Here is a 23,619-nt window from a genome sequence, read left to right as displayed (position 1 = left end):
ACTTCCTTTCTTCCCATTCTGGAGTCTGGAGTTTCCTTTGGTAACTAGAACCCATGGTCAGTTTTTACATATTGTGTGTGTGTGTTGGGGGGGTGGGTGTTGTCCTCATTCTTCTTACTCCAGTATAAAGTGCTCTCCTCAAAACCAATACCAGAATTTCAATAAATATTGGGGTCTGATACCCTAAATTAAGTCAAGTTGTGTTAACATTGCTGTGAATGCCAAAAGCTAAATGCAGTGTCATCCATTTGTTTAGCCTTTTGTAGCATTTATAAATGCTGGAAAGGACTAGTATTACCAAAGAAACAATTGCCATGTAGATATTTTTCTCTTTGAATCAAAAAAATAAAAACTGAACGTTTTAAAATGTAAATCTGTTTTTAGCCAAATGAAAAAGAAATAAAATTCAATAATTACATCCCATACCCGATATATATCTCCTTGCCATGAGATCCATGTGGGATAGGGACTGTGTCTGACCTAGTTGATCGTGGCTCAGTGGAAAGAGCATGGGCTTTGGAGTCAGGGGTCATGGGTTCAAGTCCCAACTCCGCCAATTGTCAGCTGTGTGACTTTGGACAAGTCACTTAACTTCTCTGTGCGTCAGTTACCTCATCTATAAAATGGGGATTAAGACTGTGAGCCCCCCATGGGACAACCTGATCACCTTGTAACCTCCCCAGCACTTAGAACAGTGCTTTGCACATAGTAAGCACTTAATAAATACCATTACTATTATTATTATTGTTATTAATATTATTAACTTGTACCTACCCTAGCGCTTAGAACAGTTTGACACATAGTAAGCACTTAACAAATACCTTATAGTGAGTCACCTTGAAAGCTACATTAACACTTCAAGCCACTAGGGTTCTATTTCACACCCTGAAACCACGATTGCAGCCTTCAGACTCACAGCACGGTTGCTGATAGCTGCATCATAAATTGCAACGTTACCAATTTTCTCATAGAAACAATCGTAGAAATGAGATAATGGTTCCTGAGCTGTCAGATACCCTATTTTTATCAACACTATATTGAATGTGTACTCATTCAATTAAAAGTCATATAGCTATATTAATGTACTTACTGCTATTTATATTGAGTCTGAAAGATTCCATCATAAGGTAGCTGATTTTTATTTCTTTGTAAGCAAAATGGATGTGTCAGCCCTACCTGTGACTATTTTTTTAATGGTATTTGCTGAGCACTTTCTGTGTGCCAGGCACTGTCCGAAGCACTGGGGTAGACACAAGCTAACCAGGTTGGATGCAGTCCCTACCCCATATGGCTCTTACAGTCTTAATCCCCCCGTCGCAGATTTACAGATTACGGACAAGGTAATTGAGGTAGAGGAGTGAAGTGACTTGCCCAAGCAGAGAAGTGGCAGAGCTGGAATTAGAAGCCATGTCCTTCCGATTCCCAGGCCTGTGCTCTATCCACTAAGCCACACTGCTTCTCTGGTGATTAACCAAACTCCCTCCTCCTCCCTGCCCCCTGCCGCGCCTTTCCCATAAACACACACACACACACACAGAGTCACAGGGACCACCAAAGCCATGGTAAGGAGGCGAGAATGGGGTCAGTCCCAGCCCACCTCTCCCATTCCGGATGGGCTCACCTGGCCAGCTCCCAGTGACTGTAGTGGTCCCAGTTAGGGGAGGTGTTTGCAGTTGCGGGAGAAGACAGATTAGTTGTGAAACAAGTGCACACACACTACTGGTTTTTTTTGTAAAAATTCATGAAGTGGTGCCAGATAGGGTAGAGCGGGGGGACACCCTGGAGATGGAGGAAGTAGATTTTAGGGTGTGTGGGAAAGGGGGCTTACACAGGAGCCAAAGGGAAAAAATTAGGGGGAAAGGGGAAGGAAAGCTTTAAAGCAGGCTTGGGAGTGGGGCTGAAGAGGCTCGGTTGGGAACGGGGTTACTTGATCATCAAATAGAGGTAACAAGGAGGGTCGACACACCCATCTTACTGAGAAGTAGCCTGGCTTAGTGGAAAGAGCACGGGTTTGGGAGTCAGAGGTTGTGTGGGTTCTAATCCCGGCTCTGCTACTTGTCAGCTGTGTGACTTTGGGCCAGTCACTTAATTTCTCTGTGCCTCAGTTACCTCATCTGTTAAATGAGGGTTACGACTGTGAGCCCCACGTGGGACAACCTGATTATCTTGTATCTAGCGCTTAGAACAGTGCTTGGCACATAGTAAGTGCTAAACAAATGCCATCATCATCATCTTCCGATGAAGCACTGTACCGAATGGGGTATGCGGGAGCTAGTGCCATGAAGAAGGCTGGTGTCAGAAAGTCAAACATGATATGTTGTAAAGCTGAACTAGACTGCACTTGGATTTGCTCCCTTTATTCACCCCTCCGTCAACCCCACAAACATTTATGTGAGAATCGGTGTTGCCTGGTGGATAGACCATGGGCTTGGGAGTCAGAAGGACCTGGGTTCTAATTCCAGCTCTGCCACCTGTCTGCTGTGAGACCTTGGGCAAGCCTGTTCACTTCTCTAGGCCTCAGTTACCTCATCTATAAAATGGGGATTGAGACTGTGAGTCACATATGGGACAGGAACTCCCGATTATCTTGTATCTACCCCAGCGCTTTGTACAGTACCTGGTACATAGTAAGCACTTAACATATACCTCAATTATTATTAATATTATAGCTGTAATTCACTGACATATTAATGTCTGTCTCCCCCTTTAGTCTGTAACCTCATTAAGGGCAGGGAGCGTGTCTACCAACTCTGTTATATTGTACTCTTCCAAGCGTTTGCTCTGCAAACAGTAAGCTCTCAATAAATATGATCGATTAGTGGATTGCATATTTAAAAGCAGCATAAAGGCTGTTGGTTACAAACATGACGTTGTAAGTCAAGGGTTCCTGTATCAGCCTGGAAGAATTAATGCAATTTCCTACGGTGTCTTCAAATCGGGTACTGGGAAAATTTTGGCTCAATACTAATGTGCTAAATTTTGTCTTCAGTTATTTATATATTCAACTCCCTTTAACTTCAGCAAGAAATGTGCTTGCAAATCTGGGGCAAAATTTGGCCTCAAAAATAGAACTTTTATAACCATTTCTCTTTTCAAGTGCTGGATTTGGTCTTACCAGAAGGAGATAATGTTGCTTATTTTTGAGGTCCTTTCACTCTGTAAGCACTGGAGCAATATTTTGCTAAAGGAAATCCACAGCAAAGGTGAATTTCAATTAGCTTTAATGTGTTTGGTTATACTCTGAGTAGTGATGGCTTTTTCCCCTTCATATCACTGAAGTGATATTAATGAGGTGTCATTGGTCTGCCCTCTCCCTGACTTTCCCATCACTGTTGACGGCACTACCATCCTTCCCGTCTCACAAGCCCGCAACCTCAGTGTCATCCTCGACTCTGCTCTCTCATTCATCCCTCACATCCAATCCATCACCATAAACTGCCGCTCTCACCTCCACAACATTGCCAAGATCCACCCTTTCTTCTCCATCCAAACTGCTACCCTACTGGTTCAGTCTCTCATCCTATCCTGACTGGATTACTGCATCAGCCTCCTCTCTGATCTCCCATCCTCCTGTCTCTCCCCACTTCAATCTATACTTCACACTGCTGCCCGGATCATCTTTGTGCAGAAACGCTCTGGGCATGTTACTCCCCTCCTCAAAAATCTCCAGTGGCTACCAGTCAACCTGCGCGTCAGGCAGAAACTCCTCACCCGGGCTTCAAGGCTCTCCATCACCTCGCCCCCTCCTACCTCACCTCCCTTCTCTCCTTCTACAGCCCAGCCCGCACCCTCCGCTCCTCTGCCACTAATCTCCTCACCGTGCCTCATTCTCGCCTGTCCCACCGTCAACCCCCAGCCCACGCCAGCCCCCTGGCCTGGAATGCCCTCCCTCCCAACATCCGCCAAGCTAGCTCTCTTCCTCCCTTCAAGGCCCTACTGAGAGCTCACCTTTTCCAGGAGGCCTTCCCAGACTGAGCCCCTTCCTTCCTCTCCCCCTCTCCACCCCCCCTCCTTACCTCCTTCCCTTCCCCACAGCACCTGTATATATGTATATATGTTTGTACATATTTATTAGTCTATTTATTTATTTATTTTACTTGTACATATCTATTTTATTTATTTTATTTTGTTAATATGTTTTGTTTTGTTCTCTGTCTCCCCCTTCTAGACTGTGAGCCCACTATTGGGTAGGGACCGTCTCTATATGTTGCCAACTTGTACTTCCCAAGTGCTTAGTACAGTGCTGTGCACACAGTAAGTGCTCAATAAATACGATTGATTGATTAATAGTGGCCAGAACCGGGATTAGAACCCAGGTCCTTCTGACTCCCAGGGCTGTGCTCTATCCACTAGATCATGCTGCTTCTTTTTGGGAAGAATGGTCAGTTCTTCCATAACTTGTGTTTTCACTATGCGTTTTGGAAAGAACAGTCTTCTGACACTGGGCATCTGTTAGGAGAGAACGCAAAGAGGTGTCGGAGCAAACGGTCAGCGCGTGCTTGGGCCGTTGGTCAAGGCAAGCGTGCTGCAGTGTGAGCTTTCTTCAACACAGGATTCTTGACGAACATAACCCCCATGTTATCGGTGAACTGACCGTCCTTTCCCTCTTTTGCATCACTCGAATTCCTTTAGTCGCTTGTTCCCAAGCCGGAAAGAACATCATGCATCTCCAAAAGCTGAGCACTCTTCTACCCTACTGACCATTGTCACGACCTCCATCTTATTGCACAGGTCTGGACAGCTGGAAGATCCGGCACTTAGTACAGTGACTGGCACATAGTAAGCGCTTAACAAATACCATTTTAAAAAAATTATTATGTGGGTGAGATAAACGGTATTAACAGAGCATGTTTGGTATGAAGCTAGAGCGCAGAGTCAAATGTGGAGAGCCAGGAAGGGTGACTGAGACAGCCAGGAGACTTGGAAGATCAAATCAAAGAGGAGGACTTCTAGGGGCCAGGGAAGCAAAAGAAGAGAGAGGATTCCTGAGAGCCAGGGAGGACAATAAGGGAGTTCTGAGAAACTGGGAAGGCCAACTATTTATGGGGCTAAAAACTGGACAGAGAAAACAGAGAGGTCTGCAGACTAATGGGTAGAGAAGAAAGCTGTTGAATTGCTTAGTACTGTGCTCTGCTCACATTAGGTGCTCAATAAATGCCCCTGATCGCCCCACAGCTTCTTTGTCGAGTTCAGTTAGTTTCTTTCCAATCACCAATGAGATCAGGCCCAATAAGCTAAGGAACTTTGAATTGTTGCACTAGTTTTTATTTATCTCACTTTCCCTTTCCAAAGACTTTCAAGGGACCCCAGGAGTTGGGAGCCAGAATGGCCTAGTGGAAAGAGCATCTGGATTCTAATCCCTGCTCCACCACTTGCCTGCTGAGTAATCTTGGCCAAGTCATTTAACTTCTCTCGGCCTCAGTTTCTTCATCTGTAAAATGGGGACTAAATACCTGTTTTCCTTCCTCTTTAGACTGTGAGCCCCATGTGGGATAGGGAGTGTGTCTGACCTGATTATGTTGTATCTGCCCCAATGCTTAGTACAGTGTTTGGCACATAGTACATGCTTAACAAATACCATTGTTATTACTATTATTAGTGAGCTCCTAGTGAGCAGGAATCTTCTGCATCTCTCTAGATTAATCCTTGTGCCCAAACATACATTTAAGTGAAGGAAGCAGCCACTTTACCACTGCTGGAAGTTATACTCCTGGTTACAAGGCAGAAGGGTTTCTCTCAAAATAACCCATTTTGTGTTTGAATACGAAGCAGTATGCCTAATGGATAGTGCACCAGCCTGGGAGTCAGAGGCTTTTCCACTTGCTTGCTGTGAGACCTTGGGTGAGTTATTTAATATCTCTGGCTTCAGTTTCCTCATCTGTAAAATGGGGATTTAATGCCTGTCCTCACTCTCACTTAATAATAATGGAAAAGTATGGTATTTGTTAAGCACTTACTGTATGTCAAGCACTGATCTAAGTGCTGGGGTAGATATAGGTTGATCCCTGGACACAATCCCTGTCCCATATGGGACTCACAGTCTAAGCAGAAGGGAGAACAGTTATCACCATTTTACAGGTAAGGAAACTGGGGCACAGAGACGTGAAGTGACTTATCCAAGGTCACATAGCAGACAATTGGCAGAGCTGGGATTAGAACCCAGGTTGTCTGACTCCTAGCCCCGTGCTCTTTCCACTAGGCCATGCTGCCTCTCTGCCCCATGTGTGACAAGGACTGTGTCGTGATCTGATTATATTGAATCTATCCTAGGGCTTAAGTATATTGCTTGACACAGAGCAAGCACTTAACAATTCTTCTTCTTCTTCTTATTATTATTATTAGTAGTAGTAGTAGTAGTAGTATTGCCAGAGGTGGGGTGGCAAGGATCAGGGAGCTAAAGAGTGCCTCAGAAAATCCCAGAAAACTGTCCTCTTCAATCCTATTCCCTAGGATGTGTTGTTTGTAGTCTGAGTACTGAGTTTTTCCCATGGCCACTAGGATAGGAGGTGTGTGGTGGCCGAGTCAAAGCCCGTCTACATTGGTCTACCCACTGAACATGCTCTTTCTTTTGGGAAAGTATCGGTCTCATTGATTACCGACTGACATTTCAGTACAAACACTAATATTTTGGGGAGAAAAAAATCTCACTGCTCATGTTCCCCCCAAAATGCACATAAATTAACTTTTGAACTGAAAAAAATTCAAAAAGTGAGCATTCGTCATTTGCATGAAAGCAGTATAATAAAAAAACGTTTGGGGAAATTGTAACACAATGGAAGAATAGACATTGAAATTTATGTTAACGGACTCTGCCTAATTTCATACACAGAGTATAGAGAAAATGACACTTTTTTTTGGCAAAGATCAGTGCTGTCAAATTAATACCTAAGGTTTTTGTCTATATTCAGTATTTCTAAAAGTTTCCATTCTTCACTTGTAACTGTTTACATTCCTCTTGCTGCTAATGTCTTCATGATAGCATGACAACTGCCTTATTATTTTTAAATGGGGCATTTCTTTTTTTTTTAAAGCATCTTCAAATAACAGGCTCTTTGATGGGAAAAGGGCTGCTGCTATTCTTGCTTTAGATGTTTCCAACAGTTTCGTTAGTGGGATAATTTCTTCCAGTTGCTACAAGAATGTTCTGCAGATACAAATCTGGCTTTGTTTTGCAATGGAGCCCAAAAAAAAAATAGCAAAACAAGCTGCTTCATGAATAGCAACTTTTGTTAGCCATTGTCTATCTATCAGATTTCTGCACCTTTACATCTTGATCCCAATCCCAGATGCACACTGCTCCTGAAAACGCAAACCAAACAAAACTAGCATTGTGCATGTTTATGCAAGGGAAGGAAACTGTCCTTACAGTGGCACATGGTTCATGGCTCAGATTATCAGATGACCCTTGTTCTGCTTAAAGGAAAAACAGTTCATTTGTAGTCATCTGAGGCTCAAGTCTCTACTCCATTACTTCTAAACATTTCTACTTTGTAATCCTGACCTAATAATTGAATTTGGGGGGCTGATTGGAGAAAACACTCCTTTATGAGGTGATTAAAAGGTTATCTGAGGTGATTTACACCTTCAAAATCGGGTTTAAATCAAGCAGGATACGCAGGATTAGACCGTTTTATTGTTTTCTCCTTTGACTGTCAAAAGAGAACAACTTGGGAAAGTTCAGAGTTATGTGGTTGTGATGGCCAGAGAGGTCATTAAGTAGAACAGATTGGGGATCTCATTCAATCAATCAATCAATCAATCGTATTTATTCTTTCAATCATATTTATTGAGCGCTTCTCTGTAGCTTTACAGCACCATTGTATTTTGTGAATCCAATCAGATATCTAAGAGGGAGATAATTTCCCAAACCAGCCATATTGATTTTGGACAAAAACTTTTCTGGTCTCCATTTAGGAAATTTCTGAGTTTAGCAAGTTCCTTGAGGGCAGGGATCATGACTACCAACTCTATTGTACTCTTCCAAGTGCTTCGTATGGTGCTCTGCACACAGTAAAGGCTCAATAAATACCATTGGTTGATTGATTGATGATGATGATGATGATGTTGGTATTTGTTAAGTGCTTACTATGTGCAAAGCACTGTTCTAAGCACTGGGGAGGTTAAAAGGTGATCAGGTTGTCCCACAGGGGGCTTACGGTTTTCATCCCCATTTTACAGATGAAGTAACTGAGGCACAGAGAAGTTAAGTGACTTGCCCAAAGTCACACAGCTGACAGTTGGCGAAGCCGGGATTTAAACCCATGACCCCTGACTCCAAAGCCCGGCTCTTTCCACTGAGCCATGCTGATTGATTGAAGACATGTCCTTGCTTTGGAGTGGGGCTTGAGAATTGCTCAATCTTAGAGCTTTATTTGTGGGGCAAAACTAGACTAAAATGGAAATCCAAAGAAGCTCCAGTTCCTTTCAATCAGGTGGATTTTTAAATGAAAGATCATTTAAAATTTGAAATTACATTTCAAATTCAAAGCCATTTCACTGACGTTTAAGATTCCCTTGCCAAATGTCACAGGTTTATGGTGTATTAATTTGGAATGGGAGAGTGATGAGAAATAGTAATTACATTAAATTCCTGTTGAAATAACATCTTGTTGACTTAATGAGAAGGCTTCCTGTTTTTGTCTAAAGTGGAAACTTTTATAATATAATATTATACTACTATGCTATGAGGTCACTATTTGATCAATTAACATGGTTGGAACTAGCTTTGAGAAAGGTCAGTATTGAATGAATTTTCAAGATTCTTCACATCTCTGGTTTTACTTTATAACTACTTTTCTCAGGTTTGTCTCACTGTCAAGTTAGGTGTTTTGATGTTGTGGCAAAGTGCTGTTACAGTGCAAAGAGAAGTGACTATGATGCTGAAAATGCCATTATTCTCACCAGTACATTTTTTTCTGCAAAAAAGGACCAGAAGCATCAACCTGGCGGGGAGAGAGGGGGAGGCTGGGTTAATATTCCTCAAGAATTTTTAGTCTTGGAGATCAGGGGGTAGGGAACTCTGAACAGCTTGGTGGTGAGCAAGGCAGGACAGCTTATTAAACAAAAAGCTCTGCTTAAACTTTTCTAGTGCATTTGCTCTCCCAAGACCCTTCCTTCGTTTTTGACATTTTTGTTTTGGCCACCAGAAAAGAAAATATCTGCCCCGTTAGTAGCAGCCATCTGAAAAGCTATTGCTATGCTTTCCTACAGGAAAAACAAAAAAAAAAACCCCAATTATCATTTAGCAACATACATAGTGGCCCCAAACCTCTTCATTTTGAAATGATTCTGTAAAGTTTAAGAAGTATTTTACTCACCCAAAATGAAAAAGCAAAGCATACTGTCAAATACCACATCGTCATCAGCATGGCTGGCCTTAAATTGTAGAGTCTGGGGAGCAATGCTGTCACCTTTTGCTATGTAACTGGAGAAGCAGAAACCAAGATCATCATCGATTGATCCGTGGTATTTATTGAGTGCTTACTATGTGCAGAGCACTGTAGTAAGCTTTTGAGAGAGTCCATTAGAGCAAAATTGAAAAGCCTGAAAATCGGGTAATAATAACTGGAAACACTCGAAAACACACACTTTTTTTTTTGTATTTCTCAGCATCCAGAGGGTGAACACTAATACATTACAGCACTCTTTTGGCAGAATGACAGTCGGTAGTTATAGTAAGAGTTATTGCTGTACTACTGAAGGTGTGCCTGTACATTTTGGTTAACAGCTGCCATGAAAATGGATATATCGATTTCCCATTCTATTTAAAGTTCCAGTGCAGCAAATGAAATCTACATGACTTGAGCTTTGCTGGCCTCTGTTGTGTTTTGCTCTATGTCGTGATCAAGAGCTGAACAGTTTTTGGCACATAGTAAGCACTAAAAAAATACCACAATAATAATAATAATAAACACATTTGGGCAGCGGAACCCAGGAGGATACATTTTTTTTTAGCTCTCTGTAGGTGACTGCTGAAATGTCCAGGAAAACAGATGCTTTGGTTATGTTGCATTGAACTGTTTACGTGCCAAACTCTCCCCTTCTCTCTCTAGTTCACGACAAACATGAAGTACTACATTATAGAGAGGACCATCCCAAAAGTTAGACCGGGTGCTTTGTCCAAAACGTTTGTGATTTCCCAATAGATGAGTTCCAGTTATTGACTTTGGCACTGCTTTTAAAGAATCTTTACTGTAAATAATCTCTCCAAAGAGGCCAATAATGCAAGAATGCACTGAAGGGGGGGATTATTCATTTTAAATTAACGCCTCTCATCTCGAGGTATTTTCTAGACAGAACTGCCTAAGATTTAAACATTAATCCTAGATGTTATAGATCATTAATTCACAAAATGATTTCACGTTGCCTTTTCTATATTGAGACAGGACATATCCAATATTTGAGGCAAAATATTACCCTACATCTCTCTATTTTATATGATGCAAATTAGCCTTCCTGCTTAAAGATAACTGGCCAAATACACTATAGCTGGTGGAGATCACTAACTAAAAGGAGGAGAAGAAAAGAGTTGAGAGAAGATAATTACATTTAGTTAGATAAGCAAGGGCTCACTTTTGTTCTTAATTTTAATCTAGGAACCAGGAGTACCTGGTTGTGAAATGAATTACTCAGGCTCAGCGCCAGGGTCAGTTTCACATTTGGGTTCTGCTTAGAACTACTGGCATTTGCTAGGGACATGTTTTTCACTGATTTAAAAAGGTACAAATATTTTAGCACACTCATGAAGGAAACTCTCTCATTAAGCCCTGAAGAATGGTCTCAAACATACCATTCTCTGCTATTATAAGGAGAGATCCTGCAGTGCATAGGGAAGAAAGGAATATCAAGTAGGGGTTGAAATGCTGAGTATGTGTTTTCTATCTTTCACAACTGATTTCAGAATGATTTAAAACCAGTAATTCATTTGCCATTTGGTGGCATTCCATTTTATGGAAAAACACCATTTGGTGGGAAACAGTTGATAAAGAGACCTCAGATCAGTGAATGTGAGATGTGTCAACTGGGTTAGGAGTTCCAGCCAGGGACAAAAGAAACTTCTCCTGAAGCCAAAAACCTTAATGTTTAAAGAAACAATGACCGGATTCTTCTAGAGAATAAAATTTGCAGATGTCAACCGAATGAGCAGAATGAACTGACGGGATGGAAAAGAACCAGTCCCAAATGACATCCAGAAAGGCTTCTGGACCGATGCACGCTCTTTCCCCCTATTCTGAAAGTGGTGTCTCTTTCATTCGTAATGCTATTATCCCTTTTTCTCAGGTATCTTCTTGCAGTCCATGCACTCTGAATCCTAAATTCAACAATGAACTACTCCTTGGGCTAACCTGCTGAGCTCGGAACTCAGTGAGACTTCAAGGCGGGGGCACCATTATCCTCAAGGAGGAAATAAAGACAGGGCAAAGAATTTCCTGCCAGCTACAATATTTATACATCTCATGGGATAGAAAGCACAAGCTTTTAGCAAGTTGTCATTACAGTAATTTTCCATGGCCTTCTGGTCGTATTGTACTGTATTACCACATTCATGTGCAGCTTTTGCATTACAGGGAAAGTGAGGACAAGCACAAACCATTAGAAGAACAGTCCCTCATAAATGCAAATACAGGTGACCCACTTAAAAGCAGCCCCATTTAGTAGAGTGGGACTTTCCGGCAGTGCCTGTGACAGTATTTCAATAGAGCTGGAAAAGGAACAGTGAAGAAGTAATGAAAAAGGCTGTTGCAAGGAATGAAGCAGCTTGAGGATGAGGATAGACAGAAAGTATTAGGACCCTGGAAAGGCAAAGAGAAGTCAGGATAGATATTTACAAGACCATGAAGAAGGTGCCCAGGGCAAATATGAAATTATTGTTCACAAATTCCCATGCCACTGGGATGAAGCTTGAAGGAGGGGACGAGGTTCAAACATTATCTAGAAGATGATGTTGATCTGCCATATAAAGATTATGTTTGGCATCAAAATGTTCTAGAAAAGATTTACTATACATTTTCATTTTTATTGTTTTTATGGTATTTAATAATTGTGGAATTTGTTAAGCACTTACTGTGTTCCAGGCACAGTACTAAATGCTGGGGCAGATCCAAGCTAATCAGGTTGGACCCAGTCAATGTCCCAAGTGGGGCACATAGTATTAATCCCTATTTCACAGATGAGATAACTGGGGCACAGAGAACTGAAGTGACTTGTCCAAGGTCATAGAGCATAGGAGCCGAAATTAGAACCCAGGTCCTTCTGACTTTCCACTAGGCCATGTTGCTTTTCATATGCAAGAATTGACACACTCCTCAGAAAGTTTTTTTGGAATCTAAAGTTGGTGTTAGCTGTGAACTTCAGCAAACACTTGTCAGCTCTCTGCCCATTAATGCTTTGCTTTTTCAAGTGTGATAAATTATGTACTGTACTTCAAAACTATCTTTATGCATTGCTTCGTACTGGCTCTAGCTGGATTCAGTTTTGCAAATTCACTTGCAAAGATAGCTACGCAGTGACTTGTAAGGAGAAAACTGGTTTGTTGAATATTTGGAGGTGGAATACAGGGTGGGGGTAAAGGGGATTGCCCACTTTTGAACTTCATATGCCGATGTTGGGGTTGGTAGGATTCAGATTTCAGAAAAGATGACGGTTCTGGAAACCATCCCTTCTGGTTTATCAGGATGTTTCTAACTTTAGGCATCGAACCCTGATGTTGTCAGGCAACCCAAATCTGTTAGCTCAGCAGAGCTTCTGTTTTGTTGACCCAGAACAGAAATAACAGATCCCAGACTGCAGCTCTGTGTAATTTTCAGTTCCTGAAGGTAAGAAATATCACACTGTGGTGTGTGTATGATTGGAACAGTATCCCCAAGGAACAGTTTAGCTAGAATTGTGGCCCATTAGGTCCAGGACCCAGTACAGGAGGGCTAGTGGTGTCTTACTTCATCTTCTCACTGCAGAGGGCGGGGGCATCTGAACAAAGCAACCTTGTAAATAGTCCCTTGCCCATGGTGTGTAACAGTTGATATTGTGATCTGTATTAACTGTGAGCTGAGCGATGGGTAAAGTGCATGCCCCTCAAGGCCAAGAACAGTGTCTTCTACTTCTGTGGTATGTTTCCAGGTACCTAGTACAGCAGTCATTAGGTGCACAATAAATACTAATGATTATGGATCCCTTCCCCCACCCAAAATACTAATTTCAATCAATCAATCGGTAGTATTTATTGAGGGCTTACTGTGTACAGAGCACTGCTCTATGCGCTTGGGAGAGTACGATACAACAGATACAATCCAACAGTACAATAATTTCATTCATTTTACTTTGTGGGGACCTCCTGTGACTGGAGCAGATTGGAAAAATGATCATGTTGGACTGGTTAAGTTTTAGTATGTATTTACTTAAAGAAGAATTAAAAGAGAGACATAACTGGGGGCTGCTATCTGCCTATGCATTGTTAATGGTCACAGAATTCTACGACTACTGGCCATATTCAAAGCAGTGCCAGCCAGAGTAGTGGGGTACCAGTGTTGGGGCTACTTGTTAAGGCCACTAGAAAGGCAGAACAAGAACTTAGTGCTTCCTTCCGAGTCAATTTGCCTCAAACTGGGGCAATTCAGTTTTCTCATCTGAGCTCAAGGATTTTATCTGTAAATTGGAGAAGGCATTAGTAACTCTCTCCCTACCGTACAAAAATGGTATTTGCTAAATGTTTGCTTATTGTGTCAAGCACTGTTCTAAGCACTGGGGTAGACACAAGATAACCAGGTTGGACACAGTCCCTTTCCCACGTGGGACTCACAGTAGACAAGATAGCAGCTGTTGAATCCCCATTTTTCAGATGAGGAAACTGAGGCACAGAGAAGTTAAGTGATTTACCCAAGGTTACACAGCAGACAAGTGGTGGAGTTGGGATTAGAACCCAGGTCCTCTGACCCCCAAGCCTGTGCTCTTTCAATTAGGCCACTACTGTTCCCTAGAACAGAGTTGTTCTGAGTCCCTTGGTTTTTTTGTTTTGTTTTTTGTTTTATTTGGGGGGGGGGGGGGTTGTTTTTTTTTTAATCTGGGAGGGTGAATGAATGTACGTTCATAAAATGCCATGAGCTTCTTGGAGAAAGATGCTAAATATAACGTATTATAATTACGATTATCCACACAAAGTTTAGGCACATTGAGAAATAAGTGCTTGAAAGCTTAACTCCAAAGATACACACACATTTTAGTTTAGTTAGGCACTCTGGAGTGTGCTCTTCAGTTACAAAATGATGTTTCTAATTTGTTTTAATGAAGCAGATTATAGAATTCATTGAAAAATATTCTTTAATTAAATACAGAAACAAAATATGATTTTAAAGGAGCCAATTTTAAAATGACCACAGTGTTTTCTTTTGTTTTAAAGCCTGTGACTTCTTGGGCCTTGTGTTTTGTTTTTTTAAGGATTTAAAAAAACACAAGACTTTTCACCACACACACAAGGTTAGAGTTTCATTTCCTTCTTCATAGATGTTTGCGGGTTGCAAAGTAGAATAAAAATCTGACCGGTGGTGAGTACTGATCCAGCACAGATTATAGGGCAGCTGCCATTTTGCAGCATGCCTGGTTCCACACTAAAATTGCTTTATCTCTGCTAAGGGACTCTTTGTAATTACCATGGCTCAGCCAGAGCGATTTCTGCTAGGTTCTCTAGTTTTATGTAACTCTTAGAGAATTCCTGTGGAGTTGTTCCACTAGATGAGACTCAAACCCATTGTTCTTAAAAAAGTATTTTCATTTGGCAAACACAGCCTATACCTAAGACATTTCAGTTTTAAGAAACTGGCTGACAAAGTGAGGGAATCCAACCAGAGAGGTTGGCTTGATTGCAAAGACCACATAAGACTGTAAAGCCTGCAGCCTCGACAAAGCTCTTGAACAGAGAAGGGTGCCTAGGTATCTCTCTTCCCAACCACCCTTTTCTCTCCCATCCCCACAACCCCAACCAGAAGCCTGAAGAAGAGAAAATGGGCTTTAATTGCAGCATGAGAGATTTGGGTTAGACTTAAGGACAAATTTCCCGAGAGTGAGATTTGTTCAACAATAGGTTGCTGGGGGAGGTTATAGAAACTGCCTTCCCTGGACATAGGATAAATACTCATCTTTCTAGCACGGATTAGATGGGCTTCTTCCTGATGAGAGCTTGGGACAAAATGAATTAGATGTTTTCTCAAGGTCCCTTTCCAAATGAATTAGATGTTTTGTCAGGGTCCCTTTCAACCCTAAAATTCTATTATAGGTAGTAATTTTCAATTATAAACTATAAAATAAACAAGAAAGGTGGAAGTGAGTCAGGTGGGTGTTTTACTTCTGCTTGTTCCTTGTTATAAGAGACTGTAGTTTATAGTAAAAGGATTTGCAAACATAGGGTATTGGATAACATCTCTGCTAATTGTGTAATATACAATTGCCTTGAGTGTTTTCTTTCAGTCTCGATGATTAATGATCCTGTCTTCAGCATTTAGTATTGGCTAGACTGATGTTATATGATTATGATGGAAGTTACTGCATATTTAACAAAGCCAACTTGATTGGATAATTGAACTCAGGAGGGCCCCAATTTCCCCAGTGTGCTGCTTCTCCCGTATACACAAGGATCCTGCTAGAGGGGTTGAATAGTGAAAACTAAACAATTCACTGGAGATGGGATGGGACGTATTTCTTCTTCCCTCGCATTTCTACAGCCCCATTCATTCCCAAGAATTTTAAACTTGAGTTTCCCTACCAGAAAAACCCTTCATTCTGCTGGAACTGAAGTATCCTTTACCCCTCATACTGACATATGTGCATTAACTGTAAAAGAAACTCTGGAAGCCAAAAGAGAAATACTAAATTGGAATATAAAACCATTATTTGAAAATGTCAATTTATTTGTTACTATTACAGCTTGGAGTAGGTCAGGCAATGTCTTAAGATTGAGACTGAGCCCCACGTGGGACGGCGACTATATCCAGCCCAATATGCTTGTATCCACCCCAAGGCTTACTAGAATGCCTGGCACACCGTAAGCACTTAACAAATACCACAATTATTTTTGTTACTGGAAGCCAGGGAAATTCCCTAAACTGAATATCAGCCATAAGTGCATTGCTTCCATCCAACGAAAGGCACTGCTTTGAGCGTCAGGTGGGTGTGAGGTCACTTAGATCCCATTTTTCACCTCAGTGACCTGTCCTTGACCCGGGTCCCTGGGTAAGGGGTACTGCCAGAAATTCAGTCACAAGCCGCATAGCCTAGTGGAAAGGGAGTCCACTAGTCAGGGAGTCAGAGGACCTGAGTTCAAATCCTGGCTCCGCCATTTGCTTGTGGTGTGACCTTGGCCAAGCCACTGCAATTCTCTGGGTCTCAGTTTCCTCCTGTGTAAAATGGGAATTCAGTGCCTATGCTTCCTCTTACTTAAGCTGGGAGCCTCCTGTAGGACAGGCACTGTGTCTGACCTGATTACCTGTATCTACCCCAGCATTTAGAACACTGCTCATAGCACTGTCAGTGCTTAACAAATACAATAACAGTAATAATAAAAGTAATAGTAACCTGCATCCTAGGATTCCCTGTTTCAGAGCTGTAGGCACCCAAGGGTGATATGCCTCCATTTCCCCTTTCCCCGAGGATTCACCTTTGTTGGAGAATAAGGTAAGTCATGTTAAAACGTCAGCAGAATCAATCATTTTTTATAGTATTTGTTAAACACTTACTCTGTGCCAGCACTGTACAAAGCGCTGGGGTAGGTATAAGCTAATCAGGTTGGACACAGTCCATATCCCATATGAGGCTTAAAATTTTAATTACCATTTTACAGATGAGGTAACCAGGGCCCAGGTAAGTGAATTGGCTTGCCCACGGTCACAAGCCCATCTTGGGCAAGCCACTTCACTTCTCTGTGCCTCAATTACCTCACTTGTCAAATGAGGATTAAGACTGTGAGCCCCACATGGGACAACCTAATTGCCTGTATCTACCCCAGCTCTTAGAACAGTGCTTGGCACATAGTACACACTTAGCAAATACCATTATTATTATTATTATTAAGTGATGGAGCCAAGATTAGAACCCACGTCCTTTTGAATCCCAGGCCCATGCTCTATCCAGTAGACCATGCTGTTTCCCTTGTAGGCCTGCTCCTACAAGTAATCTGGGGGCCCTGGGCACATCACTAAGAGAGATCCTGCCATCTGAAGAGTGATGGTAACAAAGCTAGCACTAAGAAACCACCTTATGATGATTCCTGCATCAAAGAGGTAATGGCCCTATGTTGTCTGCAACCCTGCAACCTTCAGCAGCAGCACCAAGTCTAGTTTGTGCATTAGTCACGTGCACCTGGTTCTCTTATTATTACCTTTATTGGTGTTGCATTGTCATTTTGATGTTGACCTTCCAGAGGCCAGACATTGTGTGGTTTGCAGTGTTGCCTTTCAGGAAGGAGAGATTCCATTGCGCTATGGCCAATATTCGAGCTTTAATCTCATGTAAATTCAAGCTGTTTTATGTTCCGGCCAGGTGCCTTGTGAAAAAGAATTCATTTAAGGAAACCTGCTTGTCTTTCACAGATGTTTTCCTGTTACTGAATTCTCTGTGAAGTACGCACTATCTATATTTTTACAAAGCTGGTCCTGTTTCTTTTTATAAGTCATTTGTTTTTGTTTTATTTTAGAGTCAAATGGCCAAATTCACATTCACATTCCTCTTCCCACTCTCACTTTTCTCCTCTGCTCACAAAATTGCCCTTGAAGTCAGCAGGAGCTCAGCAGGAGGCAAAACTGTACTAGGTATACAAGGAGAATGAGAATAGGGCTGAAAGTTTAAAGAGTGGAGAAAAAAAAGTTAAATTTGGATTGCAACATGGCCATGCTGCTCTTATTTCAATTACAGGGAATGGGCCAAATCCAACCCTCACATACCCACATGCAGTCCCCAAGACAGAAGTTGGGTGTGAATATGTAAAGGCCAAATTTGGTCTTAGGGATTTTGGTTGCATTATCACAAAATAGGAGTTGGATTTTGGTGAGGGGGAAGGCAGTATTATTTAAGGTACACGGCTAACAGTGTGACTTTCCTTGCGAAGACAGTAGAAAGGAAAACCTCCCATTCAGTTACATGATAAACCAGCCATTGGCTTGGAAATCATTTAAGCTTTGAGCTCTTTCCCACAACCCCACCCCACTTCCTTGTCATTACATTTCAAAACTGCAATGACATAAACATGAGAGGCATGGGAAAAGAGTAGGGTTGATCTTAAAATCAACTGCTGAGACGTTGAGGCAGAATAGAAGCACAGGCTGATGAACATCAGAACTGCTCTCACCTACCTATTTTGCCCTCTCTTCTTGTATTTTTTAAAGCTCCCATTGTCCATAATTGATTTCTTTTCTATATGTCTGCCCTCCCTCACCTGGATTGTGAGCCTCTTGTGGGACGGGAATTGGTTCCAAATCACTTATCCTGGATTCACCCCAGTGCTTATATATCCATTCAATCGTATTTATTGAGCGCTTTTTGTGTGCTTAGTGCAGTGTCAGCCATATAATCAGGACTTAATAAATACCATAATTAACCAACTAGATATTCATGGAACTTTAGCCTCAGAAGTTAGCGTTCTCAGTGTCCATGATGATAGTAGTTGCAGTATTTAAGCACTTATTATGTGTCAGGCGCTGTACTAAGCACTGAGGTACATACAAGGCAATTAGATCGGACATAGTTCCCCATCCCACATGGGGCTCCCGGTCTAAGGAATGGGGAGAGCAGGTATTTCATCATTTTGCAGATGAGGAAACCGATGCTCTAGGTCCCTGGGTGCAGAAGTTGGGGGAAGCTGCTCCTTGTTTGAACGATTCTGAAAATCCTGGACCTCAAATGGGCCCCCTAAGCATACTGGAACCCAGGGCAGTTGCCCTGGCTGTTGTTGCAGTGGTTCTGCCTCTGCTCTTGTCCCTTTTCAATTTAAATCATTACTGAGGGCTGTAGGACTAGAGAAGTAATAGTAGTAATCACATTTTCTGAGCCCCACTGGGTACAATGCATTGTCCTAAGCACTTGGGAAGTACAAAACAAAGAAGCGATACATTCCCTGCTCACAAGGATCTTTCACTCTAATGGGAGAGACTGTCATAAAATAATTTTCAAGGAGACTAATCGAAATAAATAATCAAATAAGCAAGTGTTGAGGATGGCTAAAAATAAGTACCCAAGTGCTAGAGGTGGCTGATGGATTTATGTGACTGTGGGATGCTGGATGTTAATCAGGGAAAGCTTGTTGGAAGGGGTGGAATTTTTGAAGGGCTTTGAATGTGGGGGTCGCTGTGGCCTGTCAGATCTGAGGAAGGAAGTTCCAAATTAGGGGAACAGCATGAGAAGGGGATGGAGTTGGGGAGTCGGGGAAGATGGAAGCGTGATACTTATTTCCCTTTCTCCTTGCCCGTTGTGCTGGGTCGCTCGGGTTGCTGCAGGAGTTCTGTTGGCCAACAGCTCATAATTTGATTCACAGACCAAACTTGCAGCATTTTACCTCAACTACAATCTTCCTCAGAGACAGCGCCCAATAAAGTAGAATAAAAAAATCCACCCTCCATTGGAACAATTATTCTTCCTTTGGTTGAGGGGAAGCACTGCTTTATAGCAACTAAAGGGTAGATGATCAAATGGTTAACCTATTCTTCTTCCAAGTGAGGGGTATTATATCAGGGCGCAGCAAATATCCTCATCTATTCAGTGGAGAGTGCGAAATCAAGGTTGACTAGCAGGCTTCCCCGTAATCCTTTTTATAATAAACAAACAACAGGGAACATCTGACAGTGGAAATTGTGATTGCTGGGGAATTAAGCCATTTGTTGAGCCCTGAATATCAACTAATCAGGGGGAGCAGTGTGGCTTAGTGGAAGGAGTATGGGCTTGGGAGTCAGAGGTCATGGGTTCTAATCCCGGCTCTGCCATTTGTCAGCTGTGTGACTTTGGGCAAGTCACTTAACTTCTCTGTGCCTCAGTTACCTCATCTGTAAAATGGGGATTAAGACTGTGAGCCCCATGTGGGACAACCTGATAAGCTTGTATCTATCCCAGCGCTTAGAACAGTGCTCAGCACATAGTAAGCGCTTAACAAATACCATTATTATTATTAACTACATTTTGGCCCTTTGTATTTGAAATAGTGGTTCTGCAGGGTTACAGACAATTTTCACAAGTGGGGCTGAAAGGGTTGTCATCCATTTCACACTCAGTTTCATGTGCAGTGTGCCCTCCAGTAAGTAGCTGCCACCTCTCTTCACAAGGGCCTGGCTTTTTGAGATTTCACCTCTTCATTTCATGGCGCTCCCGTGTCTTTGCTCAAAATGAGCACCGAGTTGGTTCATATGCTGCTTTGCCTCGCTGCTGCCAATGGCTACGTCGTATTGCTCATCCTGAATCGTCTCTTCCAGGCCCTAACTGGAACCCCGGGAGGCAGCACTCAGGAGTAAGCCATTTGGCTCTTGACAGGGGTTGGGCAAGAGTTATTAGTGTAAATAAACGGCACTTGAATTGCAGCTTTCATCAGCCAAAATGTTTTCAAGTGGATTCATATGGCACACTTCATCCTAGATGGGAGTGTAGTCCACCTCCGAAGATGAAAGATGGACAGAAGAACAGAGAGAGGGGATAGGAGGAGGGGGAGAAAAAGAAGGGGACAGTGAGGGGGAAACAGAAGGTTGAGGGGGCACAGGGTGACCGAGAGGTGGGGAGGGAGAATGCGGGTGTTCGGAGAGGGGATGGGATAGAGGAAGGGAGAACAGAAGTATTGAGCCAGACAAGGCCGCCCCTACAGTGTTGACCTTCATTCATTCATTCATTCGTATTTATTGAGTGCTTACTCCATGCAAAGCACTGTACTAAGCACTTGGGAGAGTAACAGTATGATAATTGACAGACACATTCCTCTGCCACAGCTGCCAAGGGCTATTTCCTGGAGGGTTTCAACTCCAACACCCTGGACTCTGTTCCCCCTAGGCTGGAAACCTCCAGGGAATAACCCGTGTAAGTGGATGTGACTGCCTCAGCAGAGGCGGAGGAGCAGGAGGTGGGGTTGGCTCTCTTGTATTTACCAGCTGCCTTACCACCACCACCCTAGCCACCCTGCTTGGAAATGCAATTTTACTTTCGGTCAGCCATTTCTCAGGAAGGCAGGACCCCAAGATTCGAGACTTTTGGCCTACCCAAAGGTAAAATAAAAGAAGCAGTGTGGCCTAGTGGATAGAGCGTGGGCCTCGGAGTCAGAAGGACCTGGGCTCTAATCCCGGCTCCGCCACTTCTCTGCTGTGTGACCATGGAAAAGTCACTTCATTTCTCTGTGCCTCAATTACCTCATCTGTAAAATGGAGATTAAGACTTTGAGCCCCTGTGGGACAGGGACTGTGCCCAACCTGATTATCCCGTATCTACCCTAGCGCTTAGAACAGTGCCTGGCACATAGTAAATGCTTAACAAATATCATTAAAAAAAGTAAGGAAAAAAGTAAGCTCAGTGGAGATTTATTCTTTTCATTTTACTGATTTCCAAGAGGCAGTCTGACTGCTGCTGGTAAGGGGCCTGAGAGAGGGAGGGAGGAAGAGGGAGTCAGAAGACGCAGGAGGATGGGAGCAACCATGGCTGCTCGAGGGACCCCGTCTTAGCCATTTTTGCTTTGGGCAGCTCCTCACTGGCCTGTTCAGGTAAATCTCTAACAGTTCCTGCATGCACGTTACTTCCTGATACAGATGCTCTCTTCTATGGTCTCTGGAATGGTCCGTCAGTGCCTCACAGAGGCCAATATGTCTCCATGTGCCCAATAGGCCTAATGGGTTTGATGCCTTTAGCGCTCTGAAGTCCTTTTTTTCAGGATCATAGCACAGTTGACTACGATGCCACTGATCGTAGCCAGCCTGAAGAAGTACACACAAGAGCTAGAGTCCTAGGGCTGACTAGATAAATGTTATTCAGGGATGAGCCCATTTGCCAATTTATCACTCTCCTCAGGGCCACGCTCCGCCAAATTGAATACCGAACACTTCAGTATTCCCGGTTGAATGTGTCACACTGCTTGTTGTCCAAATGATTACCTGTTTTGAAAATCTCCTTTTGAATGCTGTCAACTCCGTATTTCCTGAGGTAACAGTTTGTTCCTGGATTATCTACGCAGGGCCCTCGTGTTTATCTCTCATGGTGCCGGGGAGCATTCTGGCCGCTATGAAGATTTGGCTCAAATGCTGATTGGACTTGACTTGTTGGTGTTTGCTCATGACCATGGTGAGTACTGCAAATTAAACATCACAGGACACATCACAAGTTGTTGTAAGGGTAATCTGACAGGGTTCCCCTTTTCTACTTTAACACTCTTCTCTTATTCTTCCTTAGTTTCCCTTTTCCTGTTGCAAACCTTGAAGCAGTGTTCTCAGTTGATCATTTCTAAATCTTCGGTGGTGTTGTTTTTCATTGTAGAAACTATAAACGTCGGTTCAACAGTTATTGTTGGGTCAGTGGGGGAACCGGTTGAAAAGCACTGAAGAAATAGCCTAAATCAGAAGCGTGGTCCTACAGAGTTTGCTTTCAAAGCCTCCAAGGGCTTCAGCAACAAGCGAAAGGAATATTCAAGAGTAGAAAAGGACCTCAGTTCCTCTTAAGAAATTTGAGATGACTAATGTGAAAGTGCTTTGGAAAAAACAAAAGCGTGACCTAAAAAAATCATGAGATTATCGTTTCAAAATGGATGGGATAGTCCAAGCACGTTTGGGGAAGCTAAGGCGTACTTTCCACAAAGATTTGGAAATAGCTCATCCCCATAGTGCACCCCGGGCCCTGAAAAGTCACCTCGGTAATAAAATGTGAGACAGCGACTTACCCTAACTTTTTTTTTTAACAAACACGAGAAAAAAAGGTTCTGTGTAAAAATATATATTTCTGTATTTTCTAATTCAGTAGAATGTGCTGGAAAGTTGAAAATACAGCAAGAAAATGTGAACCCGGGTCACGTCTCTTAGCTCTATCACGGGATTTACAGTAAACGCTGTGCCCTCAGTTATACTGAAAATCTAGTTCAATGATCAGGGAACTGAATGTCCGACCTGAGTGGGACAACTTCAAGAATTCAGGGTCTGCCTGCTTCGGCCTTGTGGATAGAGCACAGGCCTGGAAATCAGAAGGACCTGGGTAATAATCCCTGCTCCGCCACTTGTTTGCTACTCAGCGGACAACTGGCGGAGCCGGGATTAGAATCCTGGTCCGTCTGACTCCCAGGCCTGTGGACTTGCAGGCAACAGTGGAAAAGTAAACCGGAGGTAGAAATGATTGAAAATCAAAAACAAACCCCTCTCCCACCAAAACAAAAAGCACCCCAAATTGTAAAAAAAGCAGTATTGTCTAATGGATAAGGCATGGGTTGGGAGCCCTAATCCGTGCTGTAGCCACTAACCCACGCTGCAGCCCGGAGAGAGAGTGGATAGCTCAATGCAAAGCATCACCACTCCTGTCAAAGCCATTTTAACACATGCCTTGCTGAGGGGTTGTGGGGCTGAAGATAGAAAAGGGGAGGGGAGGAGGGGAGAATGGCGAGTGGAAAGGAAAGTTAAGAAGGTAGGAGGGAAAGTTAGA

The 23,619-nt window shown here is 42.8% G+C and overlaps 1 protein-coding gene across 5 annotated transcripts in view; it reads left to right on the top strand.

Moving 5' to 3' along the window:
• Positions 1–23,619, top strand: part of MGLL (monoglyceride lipase) — a 134,958-nt gene that overhangs the window by 21,742 nt on the left and 89,597 nt on the right. For all 5 annotated transcript variants that reach the window (XM_038771906.1, XM_038771904.1, XM_038771902.1 and 2 more), the window contains one exon: positions 22,172–22,278. In XM_038771906.1, the coding sequence (XP_038627834.1) occupies positions 22,172–22,278 (107 nt within the window). The remainder of the gene's footprint in view (positions 1–22,171; positions 22,279–23,619) is intronic.

Source organism: Tachyglossus aculeatus, chromosome X1 (genome assembly GCF_015852505.1).
Source record: "Tachyglossus aculeatus isolate mTacAcu1 chromosome X1, mTacAcu1.pri, whole genome shotgun sequence".
NCBI lineage: Eukaryota > Metazoa > Chordata > Mammalia > Monotremata > Tachyglossidae > Tachyglossus > Tachyglossus aculeatus.
Note: the sequence above shows the minus strand (reverse complement) of the source record. Positions and strands in the feature narration are given on the sequence as shown.